The 20,041-nt window shown below is 31.3% G+C and overlaps 1 protein-coding gene across 1 annotated transcript in view; it reads right to left on the bottom strand.

Annotated features, from left to right (window-relative positions):
- Nucleotides 1-20,041, bottom strand: part of LOC119604099 (MICOS complex subunit MIC10-like) — a 69,570-nt gene extending 49,529 nt beyond the window's left edge. The window contains exon 1 of the mRNA XM_037956551.1: nucleotides 19,799-20,041. Within this exon, the coding sequence (XP_037812479.1) occupies nucleotides 19,799-19,889 (91 nt within the window). The 5' untranslated portion in view covers nucleotides 19,890-20,041. The remainder of the gene's footprint in view (nucleotides 1-19,798) is intronic.

Below are 20,041 nucleotides of genomic sequence, written 5' to 3' on the forward strand. Positions count from 1 at the left end.
TAACCACTCGATTACAACTCAAAGGTCATTTTCAAAGGGTCATTGTCGTTTTGAAATCTCCAAACTAGGGTCCTAGTTTCCACAGCGGAGGAATACTTTATGTTTTTTTAAATGGATCTCTATCTTATACCACACATAGTACCTTTTTATAATTGAATTCCACCAATACCTTCTCTATACCATGATTTTGCCACCGCTGAACTTAATATTCTTCGGGTCCCCTTTGGCCGCCTTACAAATGTCCTCTAAAATTGAATTTGGACACGTCCAAAAAAAGGACATTATTTCATATTGATTCGACCAGTTTATGTTATCTTTGGCAAAGAGTAGACAGTAGAACGATTCTTTCTAAAACTAAGAGATTTTCTCGCAGGGTGACTACAGACAAGACCAGTCTCATTTTCCATGTGACTAACCATAGGAGTATTAATTTTGAACTTTATAATAATAATTACTCCTGAGTATTTTTTTGGAATTTTTCGAATTCTATTGTCATGAAATTATCCTGTATTATAGCCGTTTTATGAGGTCTTCAACCCATATGTTGAACTTTCACTGTATCTTTCTCATGAAATTTTTTAATATTTTTGAAAGTGTTGATTTATTCATTAAATATTTTTCACAGATCAACAAATATTAGGTAAAATATTAAAAGAAGTATTAAAATCGTTAATTATTTTGGTTTTTAAATCTTAACTCTAGCCATTTTAATTGATGATATAAAAAATTAATTTTGCTAAAAAATTACAACATTTTTTTTTACCAAATTATCAAAATGAAGAATACCTTGAAATAACTGTAAATCACGATGCTTTTTACACGGTTATTTTGCATATTTTTTAGTAATAGTCTTCTTTTCTGTAAAAGTTTCCAATGTCTTGTCAGTACCATAATCTATATATATAAAAATGAATGTGTATTTGTTTGTGGGTTTGTTTGAAGTCTATAGACGGCTAAACGGCTGGATCGATTTTCTTCAAATTTTAACAGTATCTTCCTGTATATCTGGAAGGAACTATAGGCTACTTTTTATTTTAAAATTTCAAGTAGGCGAGGTGCAACGCCTATTTATTAAATAACTTAAAAATCATATATCTTGGAAACTGGTACAATTAGAGTCCTCAAATTTTGCACGGACAACTTTGACATCCATAAAAATATTTTTGGACAAAATGGGCGGAAAATGTAACAGTTAGAGCCCTCAAATTTGTGCGGAGCCACATAAGTCTCAATATGATTAGTTAGGATATAAAGTGGGCGGACTAGCAGCAGGAGGCGTGGCACCTCCCATATTAATTAAATACGCAAATTGGTTTATCTTGGAAACTATTAGAGTTAAAAGCTTCAAATTTTGCACGAAGAACTTTAGCATCTATGTAAATATTTTGGGTAATAAATTGACGGACTACCAATGGGGGGAGTGGCACCTCCCATATGAATTAAATACAACAAAATATTTTATCTAAGAAACTAATAGAACTAGATTCCTAAAATTTTGCAAAAAGCACTTTCATATTCATCTGAACATTTTAGGGAAAAAATTTAATGAATTATGTTCTTGGTTTTTTGTTAATTTTGGTTTATATATATATACAGTTAATCACAAAAGTAAGTATACAGAAATACTGACGATTGGTTTTATTTAAAAAAATATATTATTTTTCCAAAAAACAAAAAAGTAACACATTTAATTATTAAAATCAATTATGATAATTATTATTCACTACTTTTTTCTTCATACTTTGGTTCTTTGAGTTCTCATTTATGCTGAAGTTAAAAAGGTGCAAAATTTACGTCACAAAAGTAAGTATACAGATCATTTCAGTATATATTTGGTTTAGTTAGTTAGTTAGTTTGAAAGGAGGATGTATATACATCAAATCCGAAGAAATACACCTAGGCCTCTATCGGGCCTGTTGTGCGCTCCTTAACCAGTGCCTCAGGTGGGAATCGAACCCACCACCTCCGGTCTACCAGACTAGAACACTAACCTACCGGAGGCCATTTGGTTTAATGATATTAACAAAATTTATCAAAATGTTACTTGTTGTTTAAGCGAGTTTTGTTGCGAGCTGCATTTTGGTAATTGCTCCTTTTAATGAATAATACTATTTTTAACAACGTTAGAATCTAATGCCAATTTTATACATCTTTGCTGGAAGATTCTAACGAGTAAACCGTTAACGGTACTTAAATATTGTTTGCCACCAAATTAAGTTCATTTTAGACAGTCGTAAGATATTGATGTTGTCTACGACAAGCACTACGTGCACTTTATCTTTTATATAAAAACCTGCAAACCTTCTACGAGGTAATCTTTTGGTTTTTAATAAAAAGGAGATCTACGTCTCACAAACCTTGAAAACTTTATTTTGTTTTATTTTCATACAAAATCTTGGACAAATTGGATTGATGCCAAACATTTGGTCCTAGCGAACCGGATTCCTGAATTGAGTACTGGATTTTATTGGCATCTTTTGAAGTCCATCATCCTCAATAATACAGTCCACTGGCAATATATTTATTATTTATTTCTACGAAATAATTAAGGTACGTAAATATATTTTGTGAGCAAAAGTGAAGTGATAAAAAAACTCGGTTGTTTTAACGCGCACACATACACAAAGTTCTTTTTGTATTTTTTCGTCATTTTTACTTTTAATATTTAATACAGTGCAATCTATCCCTTAATTAATTTTTTGGAAATTTTAATTTTTTTTTGCTCCGACTGACAATAAATTAAAGTTATTTTTTTTATTTTCAATAAATTAGTGTTTTTATATTTTCTTTTGTGCTTCATTTGTTTACAGATTTACATCTGTAAAATATAAAAACAAAATACATATACGGTTAATTCTTGTTCTTCCATTATATTGGTCACCCTACGGTCGGTCAGTTTAGCCATTGTCACGTTTGTTGCTTGACATTTAAAACTAATTATAATATTTTTTGTCGTGAATTAGTTCTGATTTTTAATTTCCTTACATTTTATTAATTTTTTTTAATATTAAACATGTCTGTTACGCCACTAAACGAATTAGAGCATCGGATGCTCTTGTCACTTTCGGCGCGATGTTTAATGATTTAGGTGAGGAAATTCATAACGTTTATACATTAGAGATTCAGGGCGAGGAAATAAGACGATTGTGGGAGGAAGTTAGGACATCTTATACAGCTTGTCTAAAGTTTTTCGAGACTTCTGCCTCCAGTAAATCTAGTGATGTAGACGTGGCTGCTTCGAAGTATCAGACCACATATATGGCTTATTTTCAATGTTTAGGCTCTATTAATCAGAAAATGGACAAATTTAAACGTGATTCGAAGAATAGTAACTCTTCAGCGGTAAATTTAAATTGTGGCAATTCAGAACACAATCTGACTCTACCCCCTTGTGATGTCGACACATTCGGTGGGGATTATGTTTCTTGGCCTACTTTTCGAGATTTATTCACGGCAATTTATATAAATAGCTCGCGGCTTAGTAATATAGAACGTCTTTGCCATTTAATACGTAAAACCGAGGGTGAAGCTAAAGATATTGTGACAAAATATCCATTAATTAATGAAAGTTTTGACTTAGCCTGGCGCGATTTGAAAGAAACATATGAAAATACTCGTATGTTGGTACATAACCAACTCAAACTTTTATTTGGTCTTCCTTCCTTTGACAAAGAATCAATAACAGCCCTTAAAACTTTACAACGAGGAATTAATAGTTGCCTTACGGCTCTTTCTATTTATAAAATTCCTACTGAGAATTGGGACCCAATTATTATTTTCATATGTATTCAGCGTCTGCCTAGGTCAACTGTGATTTTATGGGAACAGGGCGTTAAGGACAAATCTGTGTTGTCTACTTGGCATGATTTTGATAACTTTCTGACGGAAAGAATTCAAACATTGCAATGTCTTCACGACCTTAAAGAGACCAACTCTACTGATGTGGAATCTTCAGTACATTCTTACGGTGCTACTTCCTCAAAACCATCGTGTATATTGTGTCCAAACCAGTCCCATTTTTTGCGAAATTGTCGAAAGTTTAAAAATCTTTCAATAATGGAAAGAATTTCTACCGTAAACAAATATAATTGCTGTTCTAATTGCCTTTCGAGGACACATAATGTCAGCAATTGTAAAGTTAATAGTAATTGTTTTATTTGCAATAATCGGCACCATTCTATGCTTCATATTCAGCATACAGAACTGCCTTCTGTTTCTACTGAACAGAATTCTGGTGCGGTTCTACGAACCACTAATTCGCCTCAAAATAATCAACCATCGACAACGTCGAATAATATTACGTCAAACCGTCAAGTATTTCATACTAGATATAATCAGTTCGTACTCTTAGGGACAGCGACTGTTAATATAAAACATAATAACAATAAGTATCAGGTCCGTGCTTTGATTGATCCGGGTTCGGAATGCTCGTTTATTACTGAGCGATTACGAAAAAGGTTTAACATTTCCTCGCGTTCTACGAATGTTGAAATTTCTGGTGTCAATAATACTGCATCAGTAGTTTCAAGAAATATTTGTTCTTTGAAAATCGGATCTAACTTCGATTCTTCCGTAGAACTAAATATAAATGCATTTGTTTTACCAGAAATATCGACAAATTTGCCTACGACTTCCGTCAACGCCAACATTCAAAAATTATTGCCAAATCTTCGTTTGGCGGATTTTAATCCTTTTGATAGCCGACCTATTGATATCCTTATTGGCGCTGATCTATACCCTTGGATTGTTTTACCGGATATACAACGAAACTTATTAGGGTCGTTATTAGCACAAAAGACGATTTTTGGCTGGATTCTGACAGGTCCAGTTAATCCTAATCAATTTAATTCAGTTTTTAACTTTCCGGAATATTCGACTTGGTCGCATAGGAATTGAAATACTTTTATCGAAAAATTTACTTCATTATCACTAAATAAGCTCACTAAAATATGTTTACGTTTTGCCTAATATTTAAGTATTTAGTTTATACAGTTGATGGATCTGTCATAAAACCAACCATGATTCATTCGGCTTAAGATATTGCAAATGAATTATTATATTTTCATTAGTTTCATTCGGCTTAAGATATTGCGAATGAATTATTATATTAACATTTGTTTCATTCTGCTTAAGATATTGCAAATGAATTAATTGTTACAATATGCTTGAGATATTGCAAGGTGGCCGGCAATGTTTAAGCGAGTTTTGTTGCGAGCTGCATTTTGGTAATTGCTCCTTTTAATGAATAATACTATTTTTAACAACGTTAGAATCTAATGCCAATTTTATACATCTTTGCTGGAAGATTCTAACGAGTAAACCGTTAACGGTACTTAAATATTGTTTGCCACCAAATTAAGTTCATTTTAGACAGTCTTAAGATATTGATGTTGTCTACGACAAGCACTACGTGCACTTTATCTTTTATATAAAAACCTGCAAACCTTCTACGAGGTAATCTTTTGGTTTTTAATAAAAAGGAGATCTACGTCTCACAAAACTTGAAAACTTTATTTTGTTTTATTTTCATACAAAATCTTGGACAAATTGGATTGATGCCAAACACTTGTATTAATATAATTACTTTTTAATAAAATATTTTTTACACAATAACTTGGAAAAAATCTACTTTTAGTTCCGAAATCTTGAAATTTGGGCCGATTGGCTCCGGAATTAATTAGTAGAACAGTTTTTTCTCATTTCTATGATTTTTTTTCCACTTTAGACCTCGGGTTTTGGATCTGGTGGTCATTGAATCCTCCAAATGATGCATTGGAAATAGAATTTTTAACTTTTGAAAAGAGTTGTTATTTCGAAATTAATGTTATATGCATGGATTTGGCCATTTTGAACACAGTACGTTCTTAAAAAACCGAAATTTAACTCCGATTTCTTAAGACTTACAACATAAACTTTAAAATTTGGATAATTCTATATATTTCCTTTAATATAAACAGGTTTTCCAAATACTCCGATTTCCAAAGCATACAATAATGCTACCAATCATATCTTGATATACTCGATACAATAACCATGTTTTATGGATCGGACATTTTATTTGTTCTAGCAACAAATTAAGATGTATCCGTGTTCAAAATTGTTCAATTCGTATTCATACCACCAATTGAGCCTGATATAATATAAAAATCTTACTATTTTGGACAATAATCAATTTCAGAACCGATATGTAGTGTAAGTTATTGACATGGTCACCATTTGACGATTATTGGTAGTATTTAGGAGTGTGTAATGGATGATTGGAAACAAAAAACTTGTTTTAATTAATGAAAACTAGTACAAATATTATTAATATCGCATTTTAAGACATAAATTTAGGAAATCGCCGTTAAATATCGAATATGAACGCTATAATATGTTAAAAACGGCCATGTACCGCAATGGATTGCAATTATTGTAAAGAAACAATTAATTTAAAAGTTAAAATATCGTCTTCCAATGCATCATAATGATCAAACGAGGGATATTATTGAATACCCGATCCAAAACTCCGGGGGTTTAAATAGTCAGATGTTCTTAAATAGGAAAAAATGCTCTTATAAATATTATTCAGATCAATTATCAAAAATATAGAGTGAATTCATAAGATGAGTTAAAATAAAGAACTTTAGCAGAGATTACTGAAAAAATAATCTTTCCTTAATATAACAAATTCTATTCTTTCAGAGTCACTTATGTGTATTAATGAATTCCAAAGTTTAAAAGTCCGATTTTACTGAAGATACAAATGAGCAGCAATATTAAAAATATTTATTTCAATATCTATTTAATCTAGAAATAAATGTTTTTAATTGTTTTTTTTTTTTTTCATAAGTTTTTCGTGTTATACTTCAACGGACCGGTTATTTAACCCTACTGCAATACCTGTCCATCCACGAACTACTTGGGGACACTTGACTTTCCCCTAGGATACGTCAATAGCTAGTAAAGTAACTAGTAAAAGAGCTAGTAATGTGACTGACTCCCAAGAATCCATTTGACTACTTTTGACTACCCCTTGACAGTCTCATTGTAGACTGTAGAGTGACTATTGACTTCCTCATGTTAAAATGGTTGGTCACCTGGGTAGTCGGGTGGCTAGGGGTCACCTTAAGTGGTAGGTCAATTGATTAGTTCGGGACTGTCCCATCGAACTGCTGGGCATTAATACGACTATATGCAAAACGATTTTATATGCAGATGATTTTCCTTTACTGTTTAGCTGCAGTCGTGATTTTAGTGATGTGTTGTGTACTAATATAGATTATTGCCTTCGAACTATCTCTTGCTGGTATGTAAGAAACTATTTGTCTATTAACGCTTTGAAGACTAAGGCTATTGTCTTTAATCCAATGTTAACTTCGATGTTTTTATTAATGGTGTTAAAATTGAGTTTGTGGATCAAATTAAATTCCTAGGATTTATTTTGGATAGTAAACTTAATTTCAGTTCGCATATAGGTTATACGGTTTCAAAAGTATTGCACACTTTACGGAAATTTTTTTTATAAATATTCATTATCCTCTTCATATCAGATATAAACTGGCTTATTCTCTTCTTATATCACAAGTCTTATATGGACGTGATGTTGTAGGAGGAGCTAATGGCACTGGCTTATCTAGAATAAACCGCAATTGTTCACACTATAATAATGTTTTCCATCTTAAACTGTTAAATTTTTTCACAAATGTTGGATATGTATATTGCTTGTTACATCTTCTGCCAACTTATTAAATTATTATTGGAAAGTAAGATTAACTGTCGTTTTTTGAAATAATAACTATAGCTTTCTTTAACCTTAAATTAACTTTATGCTTTTTTAACCTCTTAAAATAATACAAACAAAAGAAGGTTTGTGTCGGTATTAATTTGGGCCATTATTCTTTTTCTTAAAATTACTGCTTTTACATACTTCTTGTTGCTTTTTGACATTAAGGTTGGGGAACCATTAAAATTTTGATAGAATGTGATTATTTTTGTATTGGTGGAAAAAATAATAGAAACGACTTTATTTTGGGGTGAAAACTAAATTTTCTCAAAAGGTACCCGTTAGAATTTGATGATTTGTATCTTAAATAAAAGTTATTTAGGTCTACTTTCCTATGATAAATGGAGTTTGTAAGTTTTTTATTGCTATTTAAAAAATTTGTCATTGGAAAAAATAATAGAAACGATTCACAGTATTACACTGGGGACATAAGTTGAGATTTCTTAAACTTCGTTTAGTACCTTTTTTTTTAAAAAATTTTAATTATAAATGAAATTCTTAATATAAAAGTATACTTCTTACTTTAATTTTTATGTTAACATTTGATTTTTCGAAGCTTGATTGACCATATGGGTCCTGAAAGCTGAATCAGAGGCCCGACTTTCAAGTTTTCTTAAATAAGAATTTCATATAGTGAAAGAAATGTCTTCTAATTGTTAAATTATCTAAAAAAAGTACTTTTTGAGAAGATTTCAAGAAAAAAGTAGAGATAAGGACAATCCACCGATTTTTGGGCCAAATTTCGAGCAATATTTCGCTATTTTGTAATTCGACCTGTTCTTGGTGGTTAAAAAGGGTCTTAAATGTCAAAGTATATTGATGGACTTGTGAAATAATGCTAAATTAAGTTAAATTTGACACAAAAAGTTCACAAAACCTAAAAAATGTTAAAATTCAGTTTGAATTGTAGGTAGTCTACTGTAACGTAAGTTCAGATAAAATGCACCTTATGTCCCCATAAGACCCTTTTATTTAAGACCCTTTTTAACCACCAAGAACAGGTCGAATTACAAAATAGAGAAATATTGCTCGAAATTTCGCCCAAAAATTTCGAGGATTGTCCTTATCTATACTTTTCTTCTTGAAATCTTCTCAAAAAGTATTTTTTTTAGATAATTTAACCATTAGAAGACATTTCTTTCACTATATGAAATTCTTATTTAAGAAAACTTGAAAGTCGGGCCTCTGATTCAGCTTTCAGGACCCATATGGTCAATCAAGCTTCGAAAAATCAAATGTTAACATAAAAATTAAAGTAAAAAGTATACTTTTATATTAAGAATTTCATTTATAATTAAAATTTAAAAAAAAGTTACTAAACGAAGTTTAAGAAATGTCCCCAGTGTAATACTGTGAATCGTTTCTATTATTTTTCCAATGACAAATTTTTTAAATAGCAATAAAAAACTTACAAACTCCATTTATCATAGGAAAGTAGACCTAAATACCTTTTATTTAAGATACAAATCATCAAATTCTAACGGGTACCTTTTGAGAAAATTTAGTTTTCACCCCAAAATAAAGTCGTTTCTATTATTTTTTCCACCAATACAAAAATAATCACATTCTATCAAAATTTTAATGGTTCCCCAACCTTAATGTCAAAAAACAACAAGAATTTTAAGAAAAAGAATAATGGCCCAAATTAATACCGACACAAACCTTCTTTTGTTTGTATTATTTTAAGAGGTTAAAAAAGCATAAAGTTAATTTAAGGTTAAAGAAAATTATAGTTATTATTCCAAAAAACGACAGTTAATCTTACTTTCCAATAATAATTTAATAAGTTGGCAGAAGATGTAACAAGCAATATACATATCCAACATTTGTGAAAAAATTTAACAGTTTAAGACGGAAAACATTATTATAGTGTGAACAATTGCGGTTTATTCTAGATAAGCCAGTGCCATTAGCTCCTCCTACAACATCACGTCCATATAAGACTTGTGATATAAGAAGAGAATAAGCCAGTTTATATCTGATATGAAGAGGATAATGAATATTTATAAAAAAAATTTTGCGTAAAGTGTGCAATACTTTTGAAACCGTATAACCTATATGCGAACTGAAATTAAGTTTACTATCCAAAATAAATCCTAGGAATTTAATTTGATCCACAAACTCAATTTTAACACCATTAATAAAAACATCGAAGTTAACATTGGATTAAAGACAATAGCCTTAGTCTTCAAAGCGTTAATAGACAAATAGTTTCTTACATACCAGCAAGAGATAGTTCGAAGGCAATAATCTATATTAGTACACAACACATCACTAAAATCACGACTGCAGCTAAACAGTAAAGGAACATCATCTGCATATAAAAACGATTTGCATATAGTCGTATTAATGCCCAGCAGTTCGACGGGACAGTCCCGAACTAATCAATTGACCTACCACTTAAGGTGGCCCTTAGCCACCCGACTACCCAGGTGACCAACCATTTTAACATGAGGAAGTCAATAGTCACTCTACAGTCTACAATGAGACTGTCAAGGGGTAGTCAAAAGTAGTCAATGGATGGTAATCTTCAAATGGATTCTTTGGAGTCAGTCACATTACTAGCTCTTTTACTAGTTACTTTACTAGCTATTGACGTATCCTAGGGGAAAGTCAAGTGTCCCCAAGTAGCTCGTGGATGGACAGGTATTGCAGTAGGGTTAAATAACCGGTCCGTTGAAGTATAACACTAAAAACTTATTAAAAAAAAACAATTGAAAACATTATTTTTATTTCTAGATTAAATAGATATTGAAATAAATATTTTTAATATTGCTGCTCATTTGTATCTTCAGTAAAATCGGACTTTTAAACTTTGGAATTCATTAATACACATAAGTGATTCTGAAAGAATAGAATTTTTTATATTAAGGAAAGATTATTTTTTCAGTAATCTCTGCTAAAGTTTTTTATTTTAACTCATCTTAAATGAATTCACTCTTCCAGATTGTAAATAGTTCTTGTTTAAATTTTACTATTTTTTAATCAAATTAAAAAAAAATTTTTTATTTTAAAATTCACACAACAGAATTTTTAATGAGAACTGTCTTAAACAACTTATTAAAGTCAACTAACATAAAAATCAAATAACTTAAAAAGTGATGAAATAGTATAACTGTTCATTGTCTTTGCACTCAGACAAAACTGATCATGTTTATTTTTCTTCTCTTCAACTTCAATTCTTAAGTTTTTTCAAGTGTCCCCTCGCTCGTTTACTCGGGAGAAAGTTAAGTGACGACTGCCACTCTCTTGCTTACTTGGTGTACAGTAAAGTGGCGACTGTCTTCGAAACTGTAATCGAATTACAAAGAGTACATTCGTAATGAATGACCAAAAACATTCAAATAGGGTACAACCAGCTGGTTAGACATTAGTGGAAAATAACAATTGTGTCTCCAATAGATGTGTAAAATATCTACATTCTGAAGTACAATGGAAAAAAACAATTTTAAGTGTCCCCTCACTAGTTTACACCTAGGGTATATTTTATATTATATTATAACTAGCTATTATTTAATTTGAAAAGCTTAGAATAAATACGGCGCTATATACAGAATTTTTGGTTGATAATTTTCTAAAGGTATAAAAATTTATAAAAATTTTATATGAACACTGCTTTCTATGCATCGTTCGAGAGGTCTACCTATATAAGATTTGCAAAAGTGCTGTCTTTCGGGACACTCTAATGAGTAGTCAAACACATATCTTCATGGTTTTTCAGATTTGAGCTGCATTTGAAAAATGGCAGCCGAATTTATATCAAGATAATTTTTTGATGGCATATTTACCTGATCATAGATTTTTATTGTTATCTCGATTAACAATAAATTGAAATTTTTTATATAAAACTCAATTTGTATTGAAAATATGAGTGATTACGGATCTTTATTGTTTTCTCAAATTGAGAGTCATTTAAAGTAATTTTTTAAAGAGTTATATAAATAGAAATTTTAAGGGGAAATATGAATGTTTTTCTAGATAGATTTAGGTGTTAAAGGAAGGAACCACAGCCGAATTAAAATTCGAATTTAAGTGAAAATGTAATATGAATATATTATTTTTCCTATTTTAGAAGCGGTTTTTGTTCAGTAGTTTTTATTCTGCATACAAATGTGGCATCGTAGACATTCATTTAAGATCTAATAAAGATTCTGTTTTAAAATAGTTATTTTCTGATAATATACAGCAGATTACAGGTTTTTAAATAAAAACAGTTTTCCGGTGGAAAACGCTTTAGATGAAAATCGATTTTTGATAATAAATTAAATTGAATACAGATTTTTATTTTACTTAATCGTAAAGTTAGTTAAGGATCTACAAACATTTTAGAGTTTTCATATAAAAATAAATTTTTGATTAAAAATTTTACTAAATAATAATTTGCATATATTATGAGAATTATATATCATAAACAGGCCCGAAATTAGTGCTATAGGTGTATTTATTCGGATTTGGTGTGTTAAACATTCTCTTCCTCAAACACTGTATGTTGCCAAATTTCTTGAAAATCGGTTCATGTTTTTTTATATTTAGCCTAGAAATTTGGTGTTTTAGCAGTTATTCAATAAGTGAACATAAAAATGTGCGTATCATCCAATCAATATCATATAGAGTTTTTTTATACCCTCCACCATCATCAGTGGTAATGGATGAAATATTAATCTGAGACCCAACAAAGTATATATATTCTTGATCCTTATGAAATTCTGAGTCGATTTAGCTATATTCGTCTGTCTGTCTGTGTAAAACACGCTCACATTTTGATGTATTTTGTCACATATTATTTTAAGGGTGTGAAGTTAAATTCGTCGGCCAGATACGTCCCACACCACATATGTCAAATACGTTCCACATACTATAAAATTCGTTTTCAAATGAATTAAAATTTATTTTTTAATAAAACGAGCACCAAATAAAATGTTTTTTAAGAAATAAAGTAAAATTATATTAAAATATATTCAAAAAATTAATATATAAAATAAAAATTAGTTAAAATAATTTTATACTCGTCAAATATGGTAGTAAAATATAGAATTTTCAAATGCAAAAAACAGACACTTGGAGAAGACATGAATCGGGGTACCGGCAGAGTGGAAGTAGCCCAGGACTAGTTCTTTCCAAAAACATATAGATTGTATGCAATTCCAGCTCTGGATAATTTTGACGAATTTTTGAAAAATCATCAAATTTTGCCAAAAATAGTGGAATTTTCAAGTGGCTCCAAAGAGCATTTGGAGAAGACATGAATCGGGGTACCGAAAAACTGGAAGTAGCCCAGGACCAGTTCGTTCCAAAAATATAAAGTTTATATGCAATTCCAGCTCAGGATAATTTTGACGATTTTTTGAAAAATCATCAAATTTTTCCAAAAATTGAGGAATTTTCAAGTGGATAAAAAGGGCATTTGGAGAAGACATGAATCGGGGTACCGAAAAACTGGAAGTAGCCCAGGACCAGTTCGTTCCAAAAATATAAAGTTTATATGCAATTCCAGCTCAGGATAATTTTGACGATTTTTTGAAAAATCATCAAATTTTGCCAAAACTAGTGGAATTTCCAAGTGGCTCCAAAGAGCATTTGGAGAAGACATGAATCGGGGTACCGAAAAACTGGAAGTAGCCCAGGACCAGTTCGTTCTAAAAATATAAAGTTTATATGCAATTCCAGCTCAGGATAATTTTGACGATTTTTTGAAAAATCATCAAATTTTGCCAAAAATTGAGGAATTTTCAAGTGGATAAAAAGGGCATTTGGAGAAGACATGAATCGGGGTACCGAAAAACTGGAAGTAGCCCAGGACCAGTTCGTTCCAAAAATATAAAGTTTATATGCAATTCCAGCTCAGGATAATTTTGACGATTTTTTGAAAAATCATCAAATTTTGCCAAAAATTGAGGAATTTTCAAGTGGATAAAAAGGGCATTTGGAGAAGACATGAATCGGGGTACCGAAAAACTGGAAGTAGACCAGGACCAGTTCGTTCCAAAAATATAAATTTTATATGCAATTCCAGCTCAGGATAATTTTGACGATTTTTTGAAAAAACATCAAATTTTGCCAAAAATTGAGGAATTTTCAAGTGGATCCAATGGGCATTTGGAGAAGACATGAATCGGGGTACCGAAAAACTGGAAGTAGCCCAGGACCAGTTCGTTCCAAAAATATAAAGTTTATATGCAATTCCAGCTCAGGATAATTTTGACGATTTTTTGAAAAAACATCAAATTTTGCCGAAAATGATGGAATTTTCAAGTGGATAAAAAGAGCATTTGGAGAAGACATGAATCGGGGTACCGAAAAACTGGAAGTAGCCCAGGACCAGTTCGTTCCAAAAATATAAAGTTTATATGCAATTCCAGCTCAGGATAATTTTGACGATTTTTTGAAAAATCATCAAATTTTACCAAAAATAGTGGAATTTTCAAGTGGCTCCAAAGAGCATTTGGAGAAGACATGAATCGGGGTACCGAAAAACTGGAAGTAGCCCAGGACTAGTTCTTTCCAAAAATGTATAGTTTATATGCAATTCCAGCTCTGGATAATTTTAACGATTTTTTGAAAAAGCATACAATTTTGCGCAAAATGTAGGTAGTTTCAGGTCGATACTATTATTCTTATTATGAAAAACATTTCAAAAATCAGCTTCTGTTGCTCAATATTTGATATTTGATTTGAATTTTCGTTAACAGTTTTTACGTGTAAAAACTTTTGTTAATATTAAATATCACTCAATGAACTCTTTTTAAAGAATTATCTTGACGGCAGTTCAAAATTTCATTTTGTGAATAAATAATGAGAGTGATTGAGGTAGCAAAATATTGTTGTAAGTTTTCCATGAAAATTATGCATATTTTATTGCTTCGCTGACAATAGGTTTGATCGTTTTGGGCGCTGTTAATTTGTTGTTGGGATCGCCGTTTTTTATATATGATTTTTGTAATTTGTTTATGACAGCACAATTTTTTTCTTGTGTTTTTTATATTCTCAGGTAATAATAATAATGTAAAAATAGAGTCCCTTCGACTCTACTTGACCGTTCGCGCGTAGTGAACTATCACGATAACCATTCTCAGGTAATATTTTTCGTATTCGTTGTGAAAATTGAAAAAAAACTCTACAATAACTCAAAAAAATGAAGCAATTGTTTGAGAAAATTCGCAAAATGTTGATTCTTTTATTGATCGTTTATAACAACACAAGTGTTGAGGATCGAAAGGTAATTTTTCTACGTATGTATGAATGTATTTTATGATTTTGTGTAACATATGCTTTTTATGTTTTTTTTCAAAAAATCGTCAAAATTATCCAGAGCTGGAATTCCATATAAACTATACATTTTTGGAAAGAACTAGTCCTGGGCTACTTCCAGTTTTTCGGTACCCCGATTCATGTCTTCTCCAAATGCTCTTTGGAGCCACTTGAAAATTCCACTATTTTTGGTAAAATTTGATGATTTTTCAAAAAATCGTCAAAATTATCCAGAGCTGGAATTGCATATAAACTATACATTTTTGGAAAGAACTAGTCCTGGGCTACTTCCAGTTTTTCGGTACCCCGATTCATGTCTTCTCCAAATGCTCTTTGGAGCCACTTGAAAATTCCACTATTTTTGGCAAAATTTGATGATTTTTCAAAAAATCGTCAAAATTATCCAGAGCTGGAATTGCATATAAACTATACATTTTTGGAAAGAACTAGTCCTGGGCTACTTCCAGTTTTTCGGTACCCCGATTCATGTCTTCTCCAAATGCTCTTTGGAGCCACTTGAAAATTCTACTATTTTTGGCAAAATTTGATGATTTTTCAAAAAATCGTCAAAATTATCCAGAGCTGGAATTGCATATAAACTATACATTTTTGGAAGGAACTAGTCCTGGGCTACTTCCAGTTTTTCGGTACCCCGATTCATGTCTTCTCCAAATGCTCTTTGGAGCCACTTGAAAATTCTACTATTTTTGGCAAAATTTGATGATTTTTCAAAAAATCGTCAAAATTATCCAGAGCTGGAATTGCATATAAACTATACATTTTTGGAAAGAACTAGTCCTGGGCTACTTCCAGTTTTTCGGTACCCCGATTCATGTCTTCTCCAAATGCTCTTTGGAGCCACTTGAAAATTCCACTATTTTTGGTAAAATTTGATGATTTTTCAAAAAATCGTCAAAATTATCCAGAGCTGGAATTGCATATAAACTATACATTTTTGGAAAGAACTAGTCCTGGGCTACTTCCAGTTTTTCGGTACCCCGATTCATGTCTTCTCCAAATGCTCTTTGGAGCCACTTGGAAATTCCACTAGTTTTGGCAAAATTTGATGATTTTTCAAAAAATCGTCAAAATTATCCTGAGCTGGAATTGCATATAAACTATACATTTTTGGAATGAACTAGTCCTGGGCTACTTCCAGTTTTTCGGTACCCCGATTCATGTCTTCTCCAAATGCTCTTTGGAGCCACTTGAAAATTCCACTATTTTTGGCAAAATTTGATGATTTTTCAAAAAATCGTCAAAATTATCCTGAGCTGGAATTGCATATAAACTATACATTTTTGGAAAGAACTAGTCCTGGGCTACTTCCAGTTTTTCGGTACCCCGATTCATGTCTTCTCCAAATGCTCTTTGGAGCCACTTGAAAATTCCACTATTTTTGGCAAAATTTGATGATTTTTCAAAAATTCGTCAAAATTATCCAGAGCTGGAATTGCATACAATCTATATGTTTTTGGAAAGAACTAGTCCTGGGCTACTTCCACTCTGCCGGTACCCCGATTCATGTCTTCTCCAAGTGTCTGTTTTTTGCATTTGAAAATTCTATATTTTACTACCATATTTGACGAGTATAAAATTATTTTAACTAATTTTTATTTTATATATTAATTTTTTGAATATATTTTAATATAATTTTACTTTATTTCTTAAAAAACATTTTATTTGGTGCTCGTTTTATTAAAAAATAAATTTTAATTCATTTGAAAACGAATTTTATAGTATGTGGAACGTATTTGACATATGTGGTGTGGGACGTATCTGGCCGACGAATTTAACTTCACACCCTTTATTATTTTTTTGTGCCAGGGATCAAGTATGTTCAAACTCATAACAATTGATCCAATAATTCCCATAGCCCCCAGACAAAGGTGTATATTCCCGGATATAAGTTTATCATTAATAACTCCCTAAAATATATCGGTATCAACACAAAATTTTGTACATACAAATATAATATGAATAGAAATCATACTACCAACGTAGATCTCAGACGGTCTACAATTGGTCATAGCTCCCATGTAAGGTCTACTTCCAAAAATCACCTAAACTCACATATTTCATTGAGAAATAAAGCTTTGATAAAATTCGAGCTGAATATGTTTTGGATACATACAAATCATTCTACCAAATTTCTTTTCGGATAGGTTCATTATTAGTCATAGCTCCGGAAATCACTTAAACGCACATGTTTAATTGTCAAATAAAGGTATCTTGATAAAATTCGACACAAATATGTTTCGTCTATATATGAATCGGATAAGACCATAATTGGTCATAGCTCCCATATAGGGCCCACTTCCGAAAAACATTTAAACGCATATGTTTCATTGATGAATAAAGCTATCGGTATAAAATTCAAGATGTGTGTTTTGTATACGTATAAATCATTCTAACAATTTTTCCCCGGATCGGTCCATTATTAGTCATAGCTCCCATATAAGGCTCTCTTCCGAAAATTATTTAAATTCACATATTTTATTGCTAAATAAAGCTATCTTGATAAAATTCGACACAAATATGTTTTGTGTACATACATATGAATCACTTCTTTTTCTGGAGGCCCATAATTTGTCGTAGCTCTTATATGAAGTCAAGTTATCTAAAAATTAGATAGTTAAATGGTTTTTAATAAAAAGTTGCTTGCTGGTGGAGGATATTTAAGATTCGGCATAGCCGAATATAGCACTCTAACTTGTTAACTTCTGAGGTTAGACCTATTAAACGCCAAATTTTATGTAAATAAGTTTATTAGTTATGTAGTGAAAAAGTAAAAAAAGAGTTTCATATATATTTATTATTATATATTATAGGTTTTGAAGATGTAATGTGTCGTACTGTTCATACCACAACATTCATTATAATAGATTTCATGAAAATCGGATCAGTAGTTTTTTGTACGCCTGAACGTAAATTTGGTTTAATAATTGTTTTACAAAAAGTTGGCGTAAAAAGGGGCGTGGCGTCCGATTCTGGTCCTGAGATAAGATCTATCGGTTCAGTAGTTTTCTGTAAGTCTCGAATGAAAATTTTGTATAACAATTGTATAGAAAAAAGTGAGCATAAGAAGAATCGTGACGTCAAATCATTATTTTATATAGGCCCTTGTTCTACTTTAGAATAGAACTATTAGTGTTCTAAATTTCATGTAAATCGGTTCAGTAGTTTGTCCGAGAAAGCGTAACAAACATTCTTTTTAATATAATTATAGGATAAGATATAGCTAAGGATAGTTTTATAAAAAGTTGGCGTAGAAATGTTCGTGGTATCGGATCAAGTTCTTATATAGCCAATAGTTCTTTCGATCGATATGCAAAATTTCAGGTTAATCGGTTTAGTAGTTTTGGCATATTGTGATTGTAAAATTGGTGTAATAATAGTTTTACAAAAAGTGGGCGTAAAAAGGGGCGTGGCATCCGATCAAGATCTTATACAGCCTATTGTTCCTTTTGGGGTTAGACCTATTAGCTGTCTAAATTTCATGTAAATCGGTTCAGTAGTTTTGCCGTGAAATAACAAACAAACAGTCTGTTTTATATATACAGTATTGTTCGAAACCTAAGCAACTTTTTTTGGCATTGTATACAAAGTGCTATATTTTCTATTTTAATTGATTTATTCAAAATTATATAAATGATAATAATATGTGTCTACATTATAATAACAACAACAAAATTTTAATTCCATTTCGATGTGAGTTACAAGAAAATAATAACTGAAATAACTCCATAAATAGCTGTTCGAAACTTAAGCAAATTTTTGATCTTCTTATGAAAATCTTTGGTCCCATTGAGTTCCAAACACCTTTATGGAATAGATTAGTTACTAGTGTAGTTCGTAATGATTCCCAATCGGATTTTAAGCTATTCGCTCCTGCAATGTTTTCTAAAACGGCGAGATCCGAAACAGCACTTCAAAACGCCGAACAGCATCTCTAAGGGATTTGAGTCGGAAAATTTTGATGGACAATCAAAGAGTTTGGGTCCTATTACCCAATAACAACTCTTAGATCAACTTTGGTTCATTATCATGCTGAAAATCGCAATAAAGTAAGTTGTTCTGTACTTAATCCTATGATTCATTTTGTTGGCCAAAAATGTCCCAGAAAGTAAAACAATCCAATTTTATTTGCATTTCAACATCAGGACTTACTCTACTCACTATAAGCGAAAACTACCGTATATGAATGGATGTTTTAACTGTATTCCGGGGCCATATGAATGGAAAATATTTGTGTCGGACGGACATGAGAGTTTTTCATAAACAAATTTTGGGGAAACTATGGGGAATTCAATTATAGTGGGGATTTTTGGGGACATCAAGCTTAAGATTGGGGACATGAGTCAACATTTTTCTGGCAACACTACTACGGATACACAATAATAAAATTTTAGCACAAAGATTTGTTAGAATTATTGCACAATAAAAAAACTTATATTGTTATCAATACATTGACCAATTTGAAATAGACTTTTGGCTACATTACGCATATATTTTACATGGCTTAATCAACTTTCAAAAACTTGAATTTAGCCCTTTTTTCAACGAATTTGCACTTTTTTACTGTCATTTTGCACAAAAAGTCGAAAGTTCAGTATAAAATTGGTAGTGTAGAATCGATTACAAAATAATAGAGTTTTACAGCAATAATCGATTAATAATCATAATCGAAATCCATTTACCATTCCCGAATTTCGGGGTTGTCATAGAATACAGTGATTGGATTCATCACAACCCTGATTACATAATATTGTTTTTCCAACTTACAACTTTTTACAATAGAATCGGTGATGCACCTATCCAATTTTTTCCCAAATTCATCTTCAGCGTAAAGTACTTGATTGTTTTTAGTATTCATTTTTTGTATTTTTTTAATTTATAGCTTTTTATTTTCAAAATGCATAAAATCCGTGTTCAAAACAATGTGAGGAACGGAGTGCGAAGGCGATCGAAATTACGACGGCGGTTAGGATTGGAAAGACGGCGGCACCACGAATTCACATAAGGTGG

The sequence above is a fragment of the Lucilia sericata genome, unplaced genomic scaffold (genome assembly GCF_015586225.1).
Source record: "Lucilia sericata isolate MDLA Ls3-8-SP2 unplaced genomic scaffold, ASM1558622v1 Contig000362F_arrow, whole genome shotgun sequence".
NCBI lineage: Eukaryota > Metazoa > Arthropoda > Insecta > Diptera > Calliphoridae > Lucilia > Lucilia sericata.